Below are 19,545 nucleotides of genomic sequence, written 5' to 3'. Positions count from 1 at the left end.
AACTCTAAGGAACCGTGCAAAATTCTCTCTCAGCGTACTCAAGTTCTCGCAAGCGTAAAGAAGTAATCTAAACGTGCGTACCTCAGAAGTCCGTTAGAATCTCTTATATACCTGTGCACTTTCTCTCTCCTGACAGTTACACATCTGGACACGTGGCTCACATCCAACTGTACACGTGTCACCATTTGGAGCATCCTTGACTTGGGCGCCACTTCTTACTCTTCAGGCTTTTGGCTAAGTTACTTATGCATGAAACAACTCAGTGCATAGCTGCCTTGGAGCGTGATCTCTTTTGAGTGGCGAGTTCGGGTGCCTTCGTACACACCTTCCCTGTGGTCTCGCTGACCGCCTTCATGATCTACTTTACTTGCTTCACCGTGTATGTTCAGGTAAGCTGCCTCCCGACCTCATCCTCTGGCTAGCTAGGAAATGACCATCTGACTTCGTCTTCGGCGATGTCCTTGTTTCGGCGATCTCTAACCACTAGGTCGTCTGGGTTCGCATCCGACGACTTCATCTCAACACGAGCCCGGAGCACGCCAACTTAATAATTGGCGACCACACGAGCCCCCCGACTTCCTTCCCTTCTGCCAGCCATGGGCCCTGCTCAACACGCCTATATAATAGCTCGCTGCCACGTCATCACTTCCGACTACCAGGACGGTACACAAGCCCCCCAGTCTTAAGCAAAGACTTGTCCAGCGAAAAGACTAAAGAAGTCACGTCACTACTGATCTACGTGGCGCTGGCGCAGAATTCCAAACATTCGTACTTCTGCTCTCCTGACGCTCCACCAAACACTTTTCTAATCACTCGACACGTGGCTTCATGAACGGTCATCTTTAGTTGTCGTTTACGCTTCCAAAAATCGTTTGAAAAAACCCTCAAACCCATTTCATTTCTACTGTTCCATCATCTCTTTGCCTTCTCAAACGCTTTGAGTTTCCTCTACAAACCCACGACGCTCTTCAACTCTCTCAATCCCCAACTCCCTTCAGCGTTTGTCTGATCATCGAAAGGTACTTCTTTTACTTCCCCTGGCGATATTTGCTGTATTTTAACCGATTCGCATCATCCATTAACTGTCTGGTGCATACGCTGTGGGTTGTTTCTTCTTCTTCTCCCTTTTCGCAACTTAGGGCTTCGCCTTCCATTTCTTCCATCACAACGAACTTTCGTTCGTTCGTTTTTCATCCTTCGTTCACAATCAAGTCGACCTCTGCAACCTTCGCTCACCTTTCTTTTCCTTTTTCCTTTGTAGTTCCCGCGATGGCTCGAACAAAGACCACCGCGAATCCTCCTCCTTCGTCACGAAACCCTCCATCCCAAGTGCATAACCCATCGCGAGCACCTGGTGCTCCCTCTTCCCAGGCTGAGAGGCCTGCAACCTCTCGCCCCAACCTTGCTCAGGCTACTCCACCAGTCGCTGGAGGAGCCTCCATCCCTACTCCAGACTACAAGAAACTTTACCCATGGGCCAACTCGGCTCTGCTGAAAGAAACTTCTTCAGTAAACTCTGTGCTGGCGGTGCACCGACTAAGGAAAGGGGACCAGTCTGATCTTTCATTTCCCAAGGAGCACGACAGCAAAATGGCCGTGCTGCCCTGCCACCCGGATGAGCCAATCTGTGCTGACGACAAAGCAAGCAACGGCAGTTGTTCTGCTTTCTCTACGCGACGCTCTTCAAGAAGGTGAAGCTCCGACTTCCCTTTACTCGTTTCGAGCGAGAACTGCTAACTGAGCTCGACATCGCCCCCGCCCAGCTTCATCCTAACAGCTGGGCGTTCGTAAGGGCGTTCCAGATTATGTGCGCACACCTGGGACTGCCAGCGTCGGTGGACGTTTTTCTCTTCCTCTTTGAAGCTAAGAATCCAGGAGACCGCCTCTGGATTAGCTTGAACGGGATCGCTGGGAGATCGATCCTTTCCATCTTTCATCAATCTTACAAAGATCGGAAGGGAAAATTTGTGAAGGTGTGCGCCAACGACCAAGATCCCTCTCTGCTCGACGGCTTCCCCTTGTACTGGGTGCACAAGGGGAACAAGGACACCAAAGAGAGCTTCAGGAGGCCCAGAAGTCCCGACAACATGGGCGAGTTGGACAGGGACCTCTGCCTTTTCTGGAGGAGTGTAGCAGCTGCCAACATAACCTTTCCCACCTCCTCCATAATTTCCTTCGAGTTCTTCGAGGACCAACTCGAAGCTCACATAGGTTAGCGCTTACCTCAACATCTGGGTTTTTGTCTTGTGCTGCATCTCTGTTATTTGTTGTTGGGCGTTCTGCTCGCTACGCACTAGACTTGGTTTTTATTTCCTACACCATTTGTTTAACTCGTTTGCACATGTACTCATATACTTTACTTTGTCTTTGAGCTTACTTGTATGCTTTTGCCCTGTGCAGATCTCATGCTGGGCAAAGGCAAGCTAGCTGAATTGAGGGCGCTCGCCCGCACCCACAAATTGGCATCGGGGTCTCAAACCATGCCAAACTCAGTGGTGGAGATAGTCGCTGCCCAGGGCAGATCGCCCCCCAAAGGCTCGACTCCTCCAGAAGCTCTGCCCGCTCCTCAACGAAAGAAACTCATCTTGAGGAAACCAAAGAGGAAAACTCCTCAAGTGGTCCAAGAAGATAAAGAAGAGGACAATGAGGCAACAGAGGATGGCCTTATCACCAAAAGGAGAAGGGTGGCACCTCCTTCACCACCTGTTCCACCTGCCCTTCCAATGCCAACACCACCTTCTCCCCCAGCTCCAACACCAACACCACCTTCTCCCCCAGCTCCAACGCCGCCAGTCCAAGCACTGAGCACTGAGCTGAGGGTGGCGCGTAAGGAGGTCACCGATCTGCGCCAGAAGGTGCACCTCCTAGCTCAAGAGAAAATTGAGCTAGAGAGCAAACTGGTTCCCTACCGTCTCAAGGTGGCTGACCTGGAGGCATCGATCAAAGCAGATGCAGCCAAGGTAGAGAGCCTCGAGAAGAGGTCAGTAGATCGGGAGGTCCTCTTAGGAAAAGTTGAGAAAGAGAGGGATGACACCGTGGCTGAGCTCGCCGAAGCCAGAAAGGAGAATGAAAAGATCGCTGCAGAGCTGGCTCGGGCGCAGGAGGAAAACAAGAAGGTTGCTGAAGACCTCATTCAAGCTCGTGAGAAAACTGAAGAAGTAAATAAACGAGCTGATGAGCTAGAACGGCAAACCGAGGGGCTCAAAAAGCAAAATGAAGAGCTCGAGCTGAGCTCCGCCCAAGTCCTCGCTGCTGGGTTTGACGCCGCCCTGGAGCAATTTGCCTGCCAGTACCCTGATCTGGACCTCTCCATGGTGTCACTAAATAACGAAGTGGTGGATGGGAAGATCGTTCCTTCTGAAGATTAGTTGCTTCCCTCCATCACTTATTCATCTGTTTTTCTCTTGCACAAACTTACTTGTAATAACTTTCCTTTTTTGTATGTGTATTTCGAACTGATACCACTTTGTTATGAAGTTTTCTGCTTCTTCATATAATCTCTCTGTTAGCTTTATTTCTTCTTGTACAAATCGCTTAAACGAAATTGACTTAGCAATTCTGCGAGCGCAACTGGTCACTAACTGCTTCAAACTATCAACTTTCGAACGATAGCATTCTAATAACTTGTGAACTTAAGGCAATCGAGCTTCAGCGTGAAACTATTTACTAAACAGCAAGTTTCAATCCAACTGATAGTTTAAGGCATAGTTCACCTGATCTGCTCCATCAAATGGGCCCTTTCTCATGCCATCGCCTAGACTTCTTCTGATCGCCACAGGGTCTTGGCGATGTATGCTTCCTCCTGCCTTCACAATTTTGGCTATTGTTCCCTCATCTGGGGGTAGAGGCACCTTTCGGATCCTTCTCTACCTCCCTGAGCTTCAGAACGAGGAACCGGGTGGCTGGGCGTTCTCTTCGAACCTACCTTAGCCACCCTCTGAACTTCTTCCACCCTTTACACCATACCTGAACTCGTTCAGGACGAGAAGGATTTTATCTTGCCTGAACTCGCTCGACGGCGAGAAGGTCTTTAGCTCGCCTGAACTCGCTCGACGGCGAGAAGGTCTTTAACTCGTGCCTCTACATTGCCCCAGGGGCTACATCTTCTCTCCCCTGGAGGCACTGAGGACTTTTTACTGGTGCCTCTACATTGCCCGGGGCTACATCTTCTCTCCCCTAAAGGCACTGAGGACTTTTCACTCTTTCTCGCCTCAGAACGCGCGAGGGCGTTGAGGTCTTTTAACTGGTGCCTCCGATCGTCGAAAGACGATGAGGACTTTTAAAACTTTCACTGATGCCGCTAATCGCCAAAAAGCGATAGGGACTTAAAACTTTTTAGAAAGCATGCAACATAACTTCAACTCGCCTTAAATCACATATAAGTGACAAGGTCTTTCTTCAAAACTTTCGGAAAAACAACAAGCATGCAATCTAAAACACTTTAAACTTTGAAAACTCTTCTTTATTGGGTGGCCTCATTAAAAACCCTCCTTAGGGAAAAAAGAGTGCCCCCTTCAAACTGTTTTAACAGAAACATTGCAAAGCTGTTCGTGTTTGTTTTTACTTACAAAGTTTTTACCTGTAATACAACTTGAGGTGCATGGCGTTCCAAGTGCGAGGAATCGCCCCTCCTTTTAATGTCTCTAAGCGGTAGGCGCCGTTCCCGAGTGCCTCGGTTATCCTGAACGGTCCCGTCCACTTAGGCGACAACTTGTTCTCCATCTCGTACTGGTGGGCCTTCCTCATCACCAGGTCGCCTTCTTTAAACTGTCTTGGCATCACCTTCGAGTTATACCTTCGCTCGATCCTTCTTTTCACTGCCTCGGCCTTTACTCTCGCCTCCTCCCTGACCTTATCCAGCAAATCCAGATTCAGCCTTCTTTCCTCGTTCGAGTCTTCCGCTACAAAATTCTGGAATCTCGGCGAGCTCTCCTGGATTTCCACTGGAATCATTGTGTCGCATCCATAGACCAGGCTAAACGGGGTCTCATGGGTTCCTGACTGCTCGGTGGTGTGGTATGCCCAAACTATACGGGGTACCTCCTCAGCCCACGATCCCTTGGCTTTCTCTAGCCTTCTCTTCAAACCTCTCAGCAATACCCGATTGGCTGACTCTACTTGGCCATTTGTCTGAGGGTGCTCGACGGATGCAAATACTTGTTGAATTCCCACCCCTTCGCACAGCTTCTTCAACAGGTGACTTGAAAACTGAGTCCCGTTATCTGACACCAGGCGCTTGGGCACACCAAACCGGCACACGATGTTCTTCCACACAAAGCTCTCGATTTTGTGTGCAGTGATCTGGGCCACTGGTTCCGCTTCAATCCACTTGGTGAAATATTCAATTGCCACCACCAAGTACTTCATCTGCCTGACCGCCAATGGGAAAGGTCCCAGAATGTCAATCCCCCATGTATGGAACGACCAAGGGTTGTAAATCGACTTCAACTCCTCGGGAGGCGCCTTGTGCCAATCGGCGTGCTGCTGACATTGCTTGCAACACTGTGCATACTTCTTGCAGTCCTCCCTCATTGTAGGCCAATAGTAACCTGCACGGAGGGTTCTTGCGGCCAGAGCTCGACCCCCGACGTGACTTCCGTATATCCCCTCGTGAATCTCGGCCATGATTCTTGTACATTTCTCTCCGTGCACACATTCCAGGAGTGGGTGTGTGAACCCAAACCTATACAACTCACCATCAATCATTGTGAACTTGCTAGAATTCTTCTTTATCTTTCTAGCCTCCGTCGGATCTAGCGGGAGGAGGCCATCCGCCAGGCATCGTTGGTACTGTGTTATCCACGTGTCTGGCTCATGCATAGCGCAGAACTGCGTCATGTTCACCCTCTCTCCCCGACATGCTCTTATTCTCGGCGATCTCAAGGTCTCCTAAGTCAGAGACCTGTGACTCCTCGTCGTTTTCTCCGCCGACTTGCTTATTTGGAGAACCAGGTGATCTGCCACAAATGCTCTAGGCGTCTTCAGAGTCTCTTGGATCACGGTCCTCTGCCTTCCCCCTTTGCCCGAACTGGCGAGCTTAACTAGCAAGTCAGCTCGGGCATTCTGCTCTCTGGGCACATGCACCACTTCAAAGGAGACAAAGGAACTCTTCAACTCCTGCACATACTCCAGGTAAGCCGCCATTTGTGGATCTTTGGCCTGGAACTCGCCTGTTACTTGTCCCGTGACCAGCAGTGAGTCACTCTTAGCCATCAGCACCCTAGCTCCCATCTCCTTAGCCAGAAAGATTCCGCCGATCAGCGCCTCATACTCTGCTTGATTGTTGCCGGCTTTGAAGGCGAACCTCAGGGATTGCTCAATCAGCACACCGTTGGGCCCTTCCAAGATTACTCCAGCACCGCTACCGTGCTGGTTTGATGACCCGTCCACCGAGAGCACCCAACGGAAATCATCCCCCTCAACTCGTGCCGCTTCTGAAGAGAGTTCGACCACGAAGTCAGCAAAGATCTGCCCCTTGATCGGACCTCGGGGCTCATACTTGATATCGAACTCCGACAGCTCCATCGCCCACTTCACCATCCTCCCAGCTACATCGGGCTTCTTCAGAACCTTCTGGATGGGCAAGTCGGTCATCACCAGTATTGTAAAACTGTGAAAATAGTGGCGCAACCTCCTCGCCGAAAATACCACAGCCAGCGCGGCTTTCTCCAAGGCCTGATACCTCACCTCCGGGACCTGCAGCACCTTGCTGACGAAATAAATAGGGTTCTGAGCCTGGTCCTGGTCTTGGGCGAGCACCGCACTTACCGCCCGCTCAGTTACAGCAAAATACAACCTGGGGGGGGTTCCTGCCAGCGGTTTGCACAAAACCGGTGGGCTCGCCAGGTACTCTTTAAGCTTGACGAAGGCCTCTTCACACTCCTTCGTCCAGGAAAACTTGTTGTTTCGCCTTAAACACTGAAAATATGGATGGCCCTTCTCTCTGCTGGCTGATACGAAACGAGACAGGGCGGCCATCCGACCTGTAAGTTGCTGCACTTCCTTCACGGTAGTCGGGCTCCTCATCGCCAAGATGGCAGCACACTTATCAGGATTGGCTTCTATCCCTCTTTCAGTCAAGAGAAATCTCAAGAACTTCCCCGCCTCCACGCCAAAAATGCACTTCTCGGGGTTCAGCTTCAATCTGAACTTGGCGATTGTGGTGAACAACTCCTCCAAGTCCGCGACGTGCTTGCTCTTCTCCAGCGAGGTCACGACCATGTCATCTATGTACGCTTGCACATTCCTCCCCAGCATAGGTGCAAGTACTCGATCCATCAACCTCTGGTACGTGGCCCCCGCGTTCTTCAGCCCAAAGGGCATCACCTTGTAGCAGTAGCACGATCTCTCGGTCATGAAGGAGGTCTTCTCTTCATCCATGGGATGCATCTTTATCTGGTTGTACCCCGAGAAGGCGTCCAGGAAACTCAGCAACTTACACCCTGCAGCACTGTCCACCAGGGCGTCTATGCTTGGCAGAGGATACAAATCCTTTGGGCAAGCCTTGTTCAGGTCAGTGAAATCGACGCACATGCGTCACTTCCCATTGCTTTTCTTCACTAGCACGACATTGGCTAGCCACTCAGGGTACTGGACTTCCCTAATATGGCCTGCAGCGAGGAGCTTCTGGGTTTCGTCCCTGATCGCCTGCCTTCTCTCCTCGTTGAACTTCCGTCTTCTTTGTCGCACCGGCCTGACCTGATCGTCCATTGCTAGATGGTGGCACAAGAAGTCGGGGTCAATTCCTGGCATGTCTGAAGCAGACCATGCGAAAGCATCCAGATGCCGCTCTATCACCTTGGCAATCTGGTCTTGGAGCTCAGCCTCCAAGGATCTTCCCATCTTGAAGACCTTTCCCCCGATCTCCCTTTCGAGCCATTCCTCGACGGGTTTGGGTCTAGCTTCCCTGGCGATCACCGCCCTGGCGATTCCCAGCTCCCTCGCTTCCTCTGGGCGGTTCCTCGCCTCTTCTTCCCGCTCAGCGTTCTCCCCCTCAGCATCGGCGTCCATCATGGCGACGTCGCCCCCGGCGGCCACCTCCATCGCCGCACCAACAACTTGCCATTCTGTTGGCTTGGGCTTCACACCGGGAGGCGGCGTCGTTGTGATGTAACTTACTGACCTCTTGTTTTTCAGGCTATTCTCATAGCACTTCTTCGCTTCCTTCTGGTCAGATTTGATGGTGATCACCACCCCTTCCATTGATGGCAACTTCACCTTCATGTGCCTGGTCGAAGGCACAGCTCCTATTCTGTTGAGTGTTGGCCTTCCCAACAGAATGTTATATGCTGAGGGAGCGTTCACGACGAGGTACTTGATTTTCTCCGTTCTCGAGCCCGCCTCCACCGTGAAGGTAGTTCTTAACTCTATATACCCACTGACCTCCACCTAATCGCCAGCGAAACCATACAAACACCCTCCATAGGGCCTCAGCTGGTCAAGGGGCAACTGCAACTGTGTGAAAGTCGGCCAGAACATCACATCTGCCGAGCTTCCTTGGTCCACCAGAACCCTGTGGACCTTCCTTCCCGCCGTAACAAGCGAGATGACTATGGGATCGTTGTCATGAGGCACAACGTCCCTGAGATCTTCCCTTGTGAACGTGATGTCCACGTCTGGTGAGTGGTCCTCGAACATGTCCACCGTCATCACAGACCTCGCATACTTCTTCCTCTGTGACGCGGTGCATCCACCACCCGAGAAACCTCCTGCAATGGTGTGGATCTCTCCGTGAGTAGGCATCTCGTGTTGCTGAGCCTCACCACCTGCTGGCTGGGAGCTCGACGCGCCCCCCGTCCTTCTATCCAGCAAGTAATCATTTAGGAACCCACTCTTCACCAGGTCGTCGAGCTGGTATCCTAAAGCCAAACATGAGTCCACAGTGTCGCCAAAGCCCTGGTGGAATTCGCACCAGGCGTCTGGCTTTGATCCCAACACCTTGTCGCCGACCTTCTCGGGTGCCTTAAGCCTGGCTGCTATATTGGGAATGGCGATCAGGTCCGCCAACCCCATGACAAACTTATGCTTCGGCGGGCGATTGTATTCCCGACGTGCCAGTTGAGGGCGCCCTGGGCCCCTGCCCTTGTTCTTCCTTGGATCATAAGGATGGCGAGTCCTTTGATCCCACTTGGCTGCCGCTGTCTCCAGCACCCTCTGTGGCTGGATCCTGGTCTGTGCACGTGGCCTAGCGGGGGCCACGCTTCCCCTCTTCTCGACGACCTCACTTTCATCGGCGATGCGGGCCACCGCAAGTCGCCTAACCTCAGCAAACGTGGCGCGGTGAGCCCTGATCAGCGCCTCGCAGAAAGGTCCCGGCAGCACGCCCTTCTTGAAGGCGTAGACCAACATCTCTTCGTCCTTGGCCGGCGAGCGGACCATCTACGCCCCAAAATGATTCAAGTAGTCCCTGAAGGACTCTCCCTGGTACTGCCTTATGTCGAACAGATCATAAGACACCCTAGGGGGCGCCTTGTTCACTATGTACTACTCGACGAAAAGCTTTGAAAACTACTGGAAATTGGTTATGTGACCTGTAGGCAGGCTCACAAACCATTCCAGTGCTGTTCCCTGGAGTGTGCTCACAAACATCTTGCAATACACAGCATCCGATCCTCTTGACAACATCATCTGCGTGTGGAACGTGGTGAGATGTGCCTCAGGATCCTCCACGCCGGTAAAAACAGCCTTCACGAGTACCACACTTGCAGGGATAGGCGTGTCCGTAATCGCCTGAGCGAAAGGCATGGGAAAAACGCGAGGCGGCGTCGACGGCGCGACCTCTTCAGCGACTGGGCGCCCTCGCTGCTCCTGAAGAGCTTGGCGCAATTCCTCAGTCACTCTGCTAAGCTCTTCGTTCCTGGCCTGAGAGGCGACCAGGTCCTCATGCATCTTTGCCTGCTCTATGCGCGAGGCTTCCACGTTCGCCTGCAACGCACGCATGATCTCCACCATCTGTGCCATAGTCATGGCGCCTTCAACAGCAACTAATGCAACTGGACTTGAGCGGTTGCTTCTCATCTTTCTCATGAAAACTTAACAGATCACAATGAGCGACGAAGAACACCTCCTTCAGCAACGATCGAGTCAGCGATCAATCGGTCAGAGCTTCGCAAACTCCAAAGAACTTCAAGAACACAACCTCAACAGCGAACCTTCAGAGAAACTCACAATTCCACCACAAATCACCGCTTCTTCCACGAAAATCCGAACGAACGGCAAAACTTAGATCTTCACCGATTAAAACTTGCGTAAGCAGCGAAAAACCTCACCGAACAAGAACAAGAACTCAAACGAACGGTGGAAAACACAAAACTACCGAACAAAGCTTAGATGAACAGCGGAAAATGGTTGCACCAGCACATAACCACACAAAACTGCAGAAACTTCCAAGAACTCACGCTGTGGATGGGGACAGGTTTTACACGGCCCCACGGTGGGCGCCTGATGATCCTGCCTGTTGACCAGGACGCAAGAACCTTGCCTCGTCAAACCTGGATTGACTTCTGCGCCGTGTTAGCCTCCGTCCTTCACCGTGATTCACCTCAATAACCTGCATAAGACAGAACGGCGCCGCTGCGGCCGATCACGCTCTGACGCCCAAGTCAGCGACTGAACCACCAAATACTAAGAGAAAACTTAAGAACTCTAAGGAACCGTGCAAAAATTCTCTCTTAGCGTACTCAAGTTCTCGCAAGCGTAAAAAAGTAATCTAAACGTGCGTACCTCAGAAGTCCGTTAGAATCTCTTATATACCTGTGCACTTTCTCTCTCCTGACAGTTACACATCTGGACACGTGGCTCGCATCCAGCTGTACACGTGTCACCATTTGGAGCATCCTTGACTTGGGCGCCACTTCTTACTCTTCAGGCTTTTGGCTAAGTTACTTATGCATGAAACAACTCAGTGCATAGCTGCCTTGGAGCGTGATCTCTTTTGAGTGGCGAATTCGGGTGCCTTCGTACACACCTTCCCTGTGGTCTCGCCGGCCGCCTTCATGATCTACTTTACTTGCTTCACCGTGTATGTTCAGGTAAGCTGCCTCCCGACTTCCTTCCCTTCTGCCAGCCATGTGCCCTGCTCAACACGCCTACATAATAGCTCGCTGCCACGTCATCACTTCCGACTACCAGGATGGTACAGTGTGTATTAGGTTAAAAATCTCCCTCTTTCAAACGACCCAAGGCCCCTTTTTATATACCTTCTGCATTTAAAACGCGTTGAAGCGCATTGAAGGCGAATAAAAATGTGCCTTGGAATATATGTATCTTAACTTACTTAACGCGTACCTTGGAAAACTTTCCCTGAAACCTTTAATGAGTACGTGGGCATTGCCACGTGCCCCTCTGACTTGATCGTTATTCTGTGCAGAGGGTCCCACAGCGCCGCCACCCAACTTGGGGTTTTTCCATCGTGTGAGCCCTCTTTTCTGCGAAGTGTTTCTGTCACGTGGGTTGACTTTTTCGGTGCCAACTCATGCGCCCCAATCACTAGTCACTCGCCCTGGGGCTGTTCCGTCCGGTTGACCGGGACGTCTTCGTGCGCGACCTCAACCGTCAGCTAGGGTCTCCTTCCCACTGGTTACCTGTGGAATCCTGCAAAAAAGAAGGACAAAGAGGCGCCCTAGCGGCCGATTGCACTCCGACGCTCAAGTCAGCCAGCAAGAAACACCAAAACTGTTCACCTACGTCTCTGAGCACCGCGTATGGCACTCTGAAGGTGGTAAAAATCACTGTGTATTGCCTCCTTCAGGCAAAGATATTCCCCAGTCACTTGTACGTAACGAGCAAGCAACCAGAGAGTTCTCGTAAATTTGCCAAAAGTTCCAACCCCATTTCCAACATTCTCAGCGCTATTTAAACTACCCAAGCATTTAAAGCGCCTTAAAGCGCCTTTAATTACAAATGTAACGCACTCAATCAGCGTATCTAATTAGAAAACGTAGCGCATTTAAGACGTTGAAACGCTTGGGAGCCATCATAGTACCTGAATGCTCGAAACGGAAACTGTATTGAATGACTTTAATTACCTGGCACCTGACTAAAGGGTGTTTCTATTCTTACATGGCTGTCGTACACGTGGAGGGCCTCACGACGCCGTGACCCCATCTGGGAGCGTTTCTGCCCATCTGGGGACATTTCCACGTGTGAGTCCTCCTGCTTGGGAGTGCTACTGCGCTAGGGGTGACTTTTTGGGTGCCAACTCATGCCCCCAATCATCTAGTCACTTACTTTGAGAGCGTATCTGCCCTCCTCTCGTACCCTGCACCCGTCTACCCTGGGCGTGACCTTCCTCTTGGGTCGTATCTGTCCTAAAGGCGTCTCTGGGGCGGCAGGGGTACTTCACGAGTCAGGATGCCCTATACTGGTGTTGTTACTATGGCCTTGAAGCCACCTTTCTCTCCTCTTTATTACTGTTCCCTGGTTACACAGGGTTGGGGCCTTCCCACGACGTCGCTCCCTCCATGGTCTTTCCTACCCATGGGTATCGGGGAGCCACACTGTGATTGCCTTGCTTCAGCACTGTTTGATCTGGCGACGCCCTGGTTGGGCGACGCCTTCACCTAGGCGACGCCTTGCCTTGGCGACGCTTCCTCTTGGCGATGCTAGCACTTGGCGTCTCTCCACCTAGGCGACGCCTTGCGTTGACTTTGACTTTCCAGCCGTTGACTTTGACCTTGACTTAGTCAACGCCCGGATACGGGACGGTACAGGGGCGTATCTACCTTTCTCTTGTATCATGCACGTGGTTCCCCCCTGGTCACGACCCTCTCATGGGTCGTATATGTCCTAGGGTCTCCCAATAGTGGCGTGGATACTTCACGAGTCAGGTTTACCCCCTACTGGTACTAGAACTCATGGCCTTGAAGCCACCTTTGTTTTCTCCTTGCTACTCTTCTGAACTGTCTAGGCTCGATGTCTCTCTTGGGCGATGTCTTTGCTTAGGCGATGTCTTACTTGGCAATGTCTTACTTTAGGCGACGTCTCTTTTGGGCGATGCCTCGAGCGGTCGGCCTGTTGGCTTTCCTTCCTTGGGTCCCTTGAGGGGTCCCACCATGTGTTTGACTTTGACTTCTGGTCAACGTCCGGGGACGGGACGGTACAACTGTCATCACCTGAAAGTTGACAGCTTTTGTTCCCAACAACCTTCAATACAATTGTCGTCACATGCTTGTCCTTATTCTCTTGAATACTTAGTTTGTTCATCTCTAACTCGTGCTCTCTCAACTTTCCAAACAATGAGACAGTGGCCATGGAGGTTAGATCCTTTGATTCAGATATGGCATTAACCTTGGGCTGCCATGATCTATCAAGACAATTGAGAATTTTGATATTTAGCTCGTCTTTATCAAACATTTTCCAAAGACTCAAAAGATTATTTACAATGTGAGTAAACCATTTTTGCACTTCTACAATTGTTTCTCCCTTCTGCATTCTGAACATCTAATACTCTTGTATGAGAGTGTGCTTACTTGCTTTCAGATCATTGGTGCCTTCATGAGTCACTTCAAGAGTATCCCACATCTCATTTGTTGTTTCACTTTGAGACACCCTGAAAAATTCGTCAGAACTCAGTGAAGATGTGATAATGTTCTTAGCAATACAATCATTTTGTGCCTTTTTTTCTTTCTTGCTCAGTCCATTGGGACCAAGGCTTTTCAGAAATTTCTTTTTCATTTTCAATCATAAGGATAAATGGACTATTCTTGATTGCATCCCAAATACCTTTGTTAATTGATTCAACAATGATTTTCATCCTTAGCTTCCAGAATTGGTAATTTACACCACAAAATAGTGGTGGTCTATTTATAGATGCACATTCCCCAAAAGGTAGTTTGTCAGTCATAAAAACAGATTTTGGATCAACCTTGAGTAACTTTCAAAAACCTTGGTCTTGATGCCAATTGTAAGAATTGTAGGCCTTAAACAAAAGGGGGGTGAATTGTTTTTAAACGTTTTTTTACAAACTTTGAAGGTGTCGAGAAAGCCAATGAAGAATCAAAGCCAAAGAAATAAAAATGCCCAAGTTACAAAATTGTTTTTAGTTGACAAATGCACTATTAATTGAAATGTATATCAAATAATAATCTTTTTCAATCAATTGAATTTCAAGGTTTAAGACATAACTTACTATAGTTCAATTCCTATAATGGTTTCCTTTGTGTAATTGATTGCAGTGTGTTTTGATTAGGAGAAAAATTAACTGCGAGTAAAGGATATTATAAACAATTAGTAATATATATTGATATGCAATATCCCTCTATAAGAAAGGCCTTAAGACTTACTTGTACTTAAAGGACATGAGGGTTCGTATTCTCTAAGTCTGATATTGCATTATGTGAAAAATTACACTTTTCTCCATGGTTTGTAGCTGTTAAGTTTTTCTTTTGGGTTGTATATTGTAGGGTAACAACCATGGCAGCTTTCTCTATTGCATTTTCGGATGAATTGTCATGTACAACTACACAAAATTTTTATATTTTATATTGAATACATTAGCGATTAATTGATAAAAAATACATTTTAAAAGTTAATTGATAAAAATTACATTTTAAAAGTTAATTGATAAAAAACACATTTTAAAAGTTAATAGATAAAAATTACATTTTAAAAGTTAATTGATAAAAATTACATTTTAAAAGTTAATTGATAAAAAATACATTTTAAAAGTTAATAGATAAAAATTACATTTTAAAAGTTAATTGATAAAAAATACATTTTAAAAGGTAATTGATAAAAATTACATTTTAAAAGTTAATTGATAAAAATTACATTTTAAACTCTAAACAATTAACTGCATATAATGTTGAACCTGAAATATCCATAGCTTTTCTCTGTAACTTTACATCACTTGACAGACACAACTCTTTTGTTCCTTTGGCTTGTGGATTCTTGGTTCAAAACCATCTTCATTTTCTTTTTTGGATTGTGTTATGATTTGTCACGGACATCTGCAGTGTAGTTTTCATTTTAATACATTAGCAGCAAATAATAACCAAGAATCAGAACCTTATGTACCTGTTGTTAAAACAGAACTTGCTTCTCCAAAAGAAATTATGGTTGTCTGAGGACTTTGTTTGCTGTAATTTATATCTGAAGTACCTCAAGAAATCAAGTCATCCACGATAAAATTCAGTTCTATATTTCAAACAAATAAACGGCATATGAGGTTCTACCTTCAAGTTTGGTAGCTTTTCTGTGTAACTTATTCTGAATGATAATCTTCCTTCGGTTTCTTGCAAACTTTGACTCATCTGGATCCATATGCATATACTATTGTTAGTGAAGTTCAATTAGTTGCTAAATTATTTTCACAATAAAATTTGTCAAATAGGTAGTGATAAGTGAAAGTTTAGAGCGGGAATCTAAATTCTCTTTTTTGGATGCACTTTGACTTTCTCAAATTTGGGTTATTCCAATGATTTGTAGAATATTGTCTTATTTTAATGTTAGTTTGTTAGGATATTTGTAGTACATCATATCCTTATTCTGCTCAAGTATAAACAAATTAGGCTAGACAATAAATATTTACAAAAGACAGTCAAATTGTATTAATAATAAAGTAAGGTGAAAGTTGCATGCACATTCCCAAAATTACATGTCATACTTACAAATATTACTGACAAAGATTTTAAAAGCACATTTTATGAAAAGTTATACACACGATTGTCTAGTAATATTGGTAACTTCCCAAGGTAGATATTGAACGTTCCCAATTCTCTCTCAAATTGAATATTGTGCTTCAAGTTCTATTTTATGTACCATTTAATGTTTTATGTAGTGATATAAGCAATACTATTCTAGTCTTGACTTCATCTGATCACGATATCAATGTTACTATCACTACTGTTTTGGGGCAACCTGTGTTTCACGATTTGCTTACTAATCTTGAAGATAAATTTCTCAATCCCATCCAATTTGTGGATGAAATCAAAACTCTTGTCTTTAGCTTAAATATGCACAATGTCTTTAAAAGAGATGTTTTTTTATGAATTTCTTTTCAGAATTACTGGAAGCTTCTACAACATGATGTTAATCTTAAAATTCAACAACTCTTACAAAATTGCATCTTAGATGACTTGAATTTGAATGTCATAACTATCATTCACAAAAATCGTAAGGCTTAATGCAAATTCCTTTGTGTAATTGTATTTGAGGTACACTGTAGATGACATATCTAATGCATTAGACTTGTTTAAAAGATCAATAAAGTTTTGCAATAGTCGGGCTATGTATTCATCATAATCTCACGAAACAAAGGATGTTTGAGCTCAAATCCAATACTATGCTTGAAATTTCATGTATTATAACCTATTAATAAATCTTTCAACTAAAATATACGGGTTAAAGTCATGAACTGCATAACACATTTGACAAATACAAACAATAGTATGAAAATGGAGACTGCTGCTAGGCACAACATTGACTTATTCACATTAATAATCAAATCTCAAATGAATTATACATGTTTAAAATATTGTATGTCTAATACAGATTTGATATGTGTTTTAAAAAAACTGTATAAATACAATTTCAGTTAACTTACTCAATCGATGGGTTCTTTTACCAAATGAATAAATATGAACAGTCTTCAATCTTATAACAATGTCTTGGAACATTCTGGTTCACCTTTACAACTTTGCTATGACAAAATTTTCAGCATACTTTAACAATCTTCATCCATTGAGGATCAAAAGATACAAACCTACAAAATAACAATACACAACTATATAATGCAATACATAACATGTCAGACATAGTAGCAATCATAATATCCTCAAAACATCAAATAGTTCTTACATTGATTTGCATAATATATCAAATCTACTCCAATATTACACAAGTAAACAAATTACTCTCATATCCTCAAAAGATCAAATGTCACACATAAATTTTAAATAACATTTCACTTCTCAATTTTAACAGTTCTTTTGAATGTCTTGAGTGGCAGATTGTCCTCTGCAACTTGCACTAATGGTGGAGATTGTCTCTTGAGTGAAGTCATTGTAACATTGTCATTAGTCAAATCCACAGTTTGAAATTGTGACTCATTGCATTCACTTCCAAACTTTGTCAACAAATCCTGTTTCAATACACTCACATTCAAAACAAATGTTTTCAACTAATGCTATTGTCTATCAGAATTTATTTATACCTATCTGATGTTCACACAGGAAGCATCAATCAATGCCTGCTTTCCTTTTCCTTTTTTTCCAACTTGATCATATATTTTCTTATCAAACAAATAAGGATTTAAACAAATCAGTACATAACAAACATTTTATATTACAGACATAGTACATTAAAGCATAACTTACCAATGAATTATTATTATCACTGATGAAACGTTGAATGATGTCTTCATCCACACAAAGTTTTTTAACTTTAGAGGTTTAATTGTAAAATAAAAATGAAATTAAAATTAACCAATTCACGGTTATATATATAATTCACATCTAAAGGTGTGCAACGATAACCTTATCATGGCTTTAAAAAATTTCAGCACATGATTTACTCAGCAGGGAGCTTGCTTCTTTGTCAAAAGACATGAAGGTTGTAGAATCAGTGTCATCGATCACACGGAGTTGCATTGTATACTTGCCATACAAATACAATATGTTCAAAGCAACACATTAGTGATTACCATTAAATCTGACTACAAGGCGGCAAAGAAGTGTTATGGGAATAGTCTGAAGACAAAGAGAGAAGTGTGCACCGTCACCGACCAGCCTCAAAGGGGAGAGGGAGTTGCCCGAGTAGAGATCTCCCGGGATGGGCAACCCAGGCCTGCAAAGAAGGTACTGGCAACGGAGATTGGGGGAAAGAAGTTCAAACTCGGCATGTCCCTGATTCAAGAGGCACATGACCAGATTGTCGAGGTGATAACACGACACCTGGATGCCTTCGCGTGGTCTGCCTTAGACATGCCTGACATTGACCCCGATTTTTTGTGCCATCGTCTCACCATGGACCCATAGGTCTGACCTGTACGCCAGAAGCGGAGAAAGTTTAATGAGGAGAGGCGACTAGTAATCGGGTAAGAGACCCATAAGTTGTTGAGTCTTGGTCACAAATGGGAAATCCAATATCCTGAGTGGATAGCCAACATAGTATTGGTCAAGAAGGCCAACGGTAAGTGGAGGATGTGCATCGACTTCACATACCTGAACAAAGCTTGCCCGAAGGACTCATATTCGTTGCCCAGCATCGACGCCCTGATGGACAATGCGTCCGGCTGCAGGCTTCTCAGTTTCCTAGATGCTTTCTCTAGGTACAACCAGATCTGGATGCATCCCACAGATGAGTGCAAGATGGAGTTCATGACAGAACTCTTCTATTATTGCTATAAGGTGAAGCCCTTTGGGCTCAAGAATGCAGACTCAACCTATCAGAGGTTGATGGACAAAGTACTCGCCCCTATGATAGGGCGAAACGTTCAGGGGTATGTGGACAATATGGTTGTTACCTCCCAGATGAAGGACCAGCACGTGGCTGATTTGGAGGAGCTATTCACCACGATAACCAAGTACAGATTGAAGCTGAACCCCGAAAAATGCGTATTTGGGGTAGAGGCAGGAAAGTCTTTAGGGTTCTTACTCACTAAGCGGGGAATAAAGGCGAACCCCAAGAAGTGTGAAACAATTATAGCTGTGAGGAGCCCGATCTCGGTTAAGGAGGTGCAACAATTGACAGGGTAAATGGTCGCCTTGTCTCGGTTTGTATCGGTGGGAGGGAATAGGGGACACCCCTATTTCCAGTGTTTGAACAGGAACAACAGGTTTGTATGGAAAAATGATTGCGAAGAATCGTTCCTCAAGCTGAAAGAATACCTAGCCAGCCCCCCAGTGTTGTGCAAGCCGCTGCTAGGTACTCCTCTCTGCCTATACTTTGGCATCACGGAGCGGGCGATTAGTTCGGTCCTCGTCCAGGAGCAGGACCACGTGAAGAAACCTATATACTTTGTTAGCAAGGTCTTGCAAGGTCCTGAGGTGTGATACTTGGCCATCGAAAAAGAAACTCTGTGGTGTTCGCAACATGAAGGCTCCGCCACTATTTCTAGAGTTTCACTGTGATTGTGATGACGAACCTTCCTATTCGCAAGGTCTTACAGGAACTTGAAGTGGCAGGACGGATGGTGCATTGGGCGGTTGAGTTTTCCGAGTTCGATGTACAGTATGAACCAAGAGGACCTATCAAGGGCCAGGTTTATGATGACTTTGTGGTGGAACTCTCCGTGGACGGGTCCTCCAACCAACAGGGCAGTGGGGCCGACGTCATTTTGGAAGGACCAAACGGGTTACTCATCGAACAGGCCCTACGATTTGCCTTCAAAGCTAGTAACAACGAAGCTGAATATGAGGCCTTGGTCGCAAGAATGTTGCTAGCCGAGGAGATGGGTGTTAAGAGCCTGCTGGCGAAAAGCGATTCACTGTTGGTGACAGGACAGGTTACAAGTGAATACTAGGCAAAGGACCCTAAGATGGCTGCATACCTGGAGTATGTTAGGATCCTGAAAGAGGCTTTTGTGTTGTTCGAACTGATACATGT

General features: G+C 46.4%; 1 protein-coding gene across 1 annotated transcript; it reads left to right on the top strand.

Moving 5' to 3' along the window:
* The first annotated feature begins 1,269 nt into the window (after nt 1–1,269).
* LOC137817817 (uncharacterized) lies at nt 1,270–17,975 on the top strand. Its single transcript, XM_068621042.1, has 3 exons — nt 1,270–1,654; nt 2,401–2,918; nt 17,520–17,975. The coding sequence occupies exons 1-3, from the start codon at nt 1,270–1,272 to the stop codon at nt 17,973–17,975; spliced, it is 1,359 nt and encodes a 452-aa protein (XP_068477143.1).
* Nucleotides 17,976–19,545: the final 1,570 nt, after the last annotated feature.

Source organism: Phaseolus vulgaris, chromosome 10 (assembly GCF_000499845.2).
Source record: "Phaseolus vulgaris cultivar G19833 chromosome 10, P. vulgaris v2.0, whole genome shotgun sequence".
Taxonomy (NCBI): Eukaryota; Viridiplantae; Streptophyta; class Magnoliopsida; order Fabales; family Fabaceae; genus Phaseolus; species Phaseolus vulgaris.
Note: the sequence above shows the minus strand (reverse complement) of the source record. Positions and strands in the feature narration are given on the sequence as shown.

Excerpts from the sequence above, each read along its gene's own strand:
- LOC137817817 (XM_068621042.1), top strand. The coding sequence starts at position 1,270 with ATGGCTCGAACAAAGACCACCGCGAATCCTCCTCCTTCGTCACGAAAC. Across the intron at positions 1,655-2,400 it reads CGACAAAGCAAGCAACGGCA|ATCTCATGCTGGGCAAAGGC; the intron begins GTTGTTCTGCTT and ends TGCCCTGTGCAG. Across the intron at positions 2,919-17,519 it reads TGGTTCCCTACCGTCTCAAG|GGAGCTTGCTTCTTTGTCAA; the intron begins GTGGCTGACCTG and ends TTTACTCAGCAG.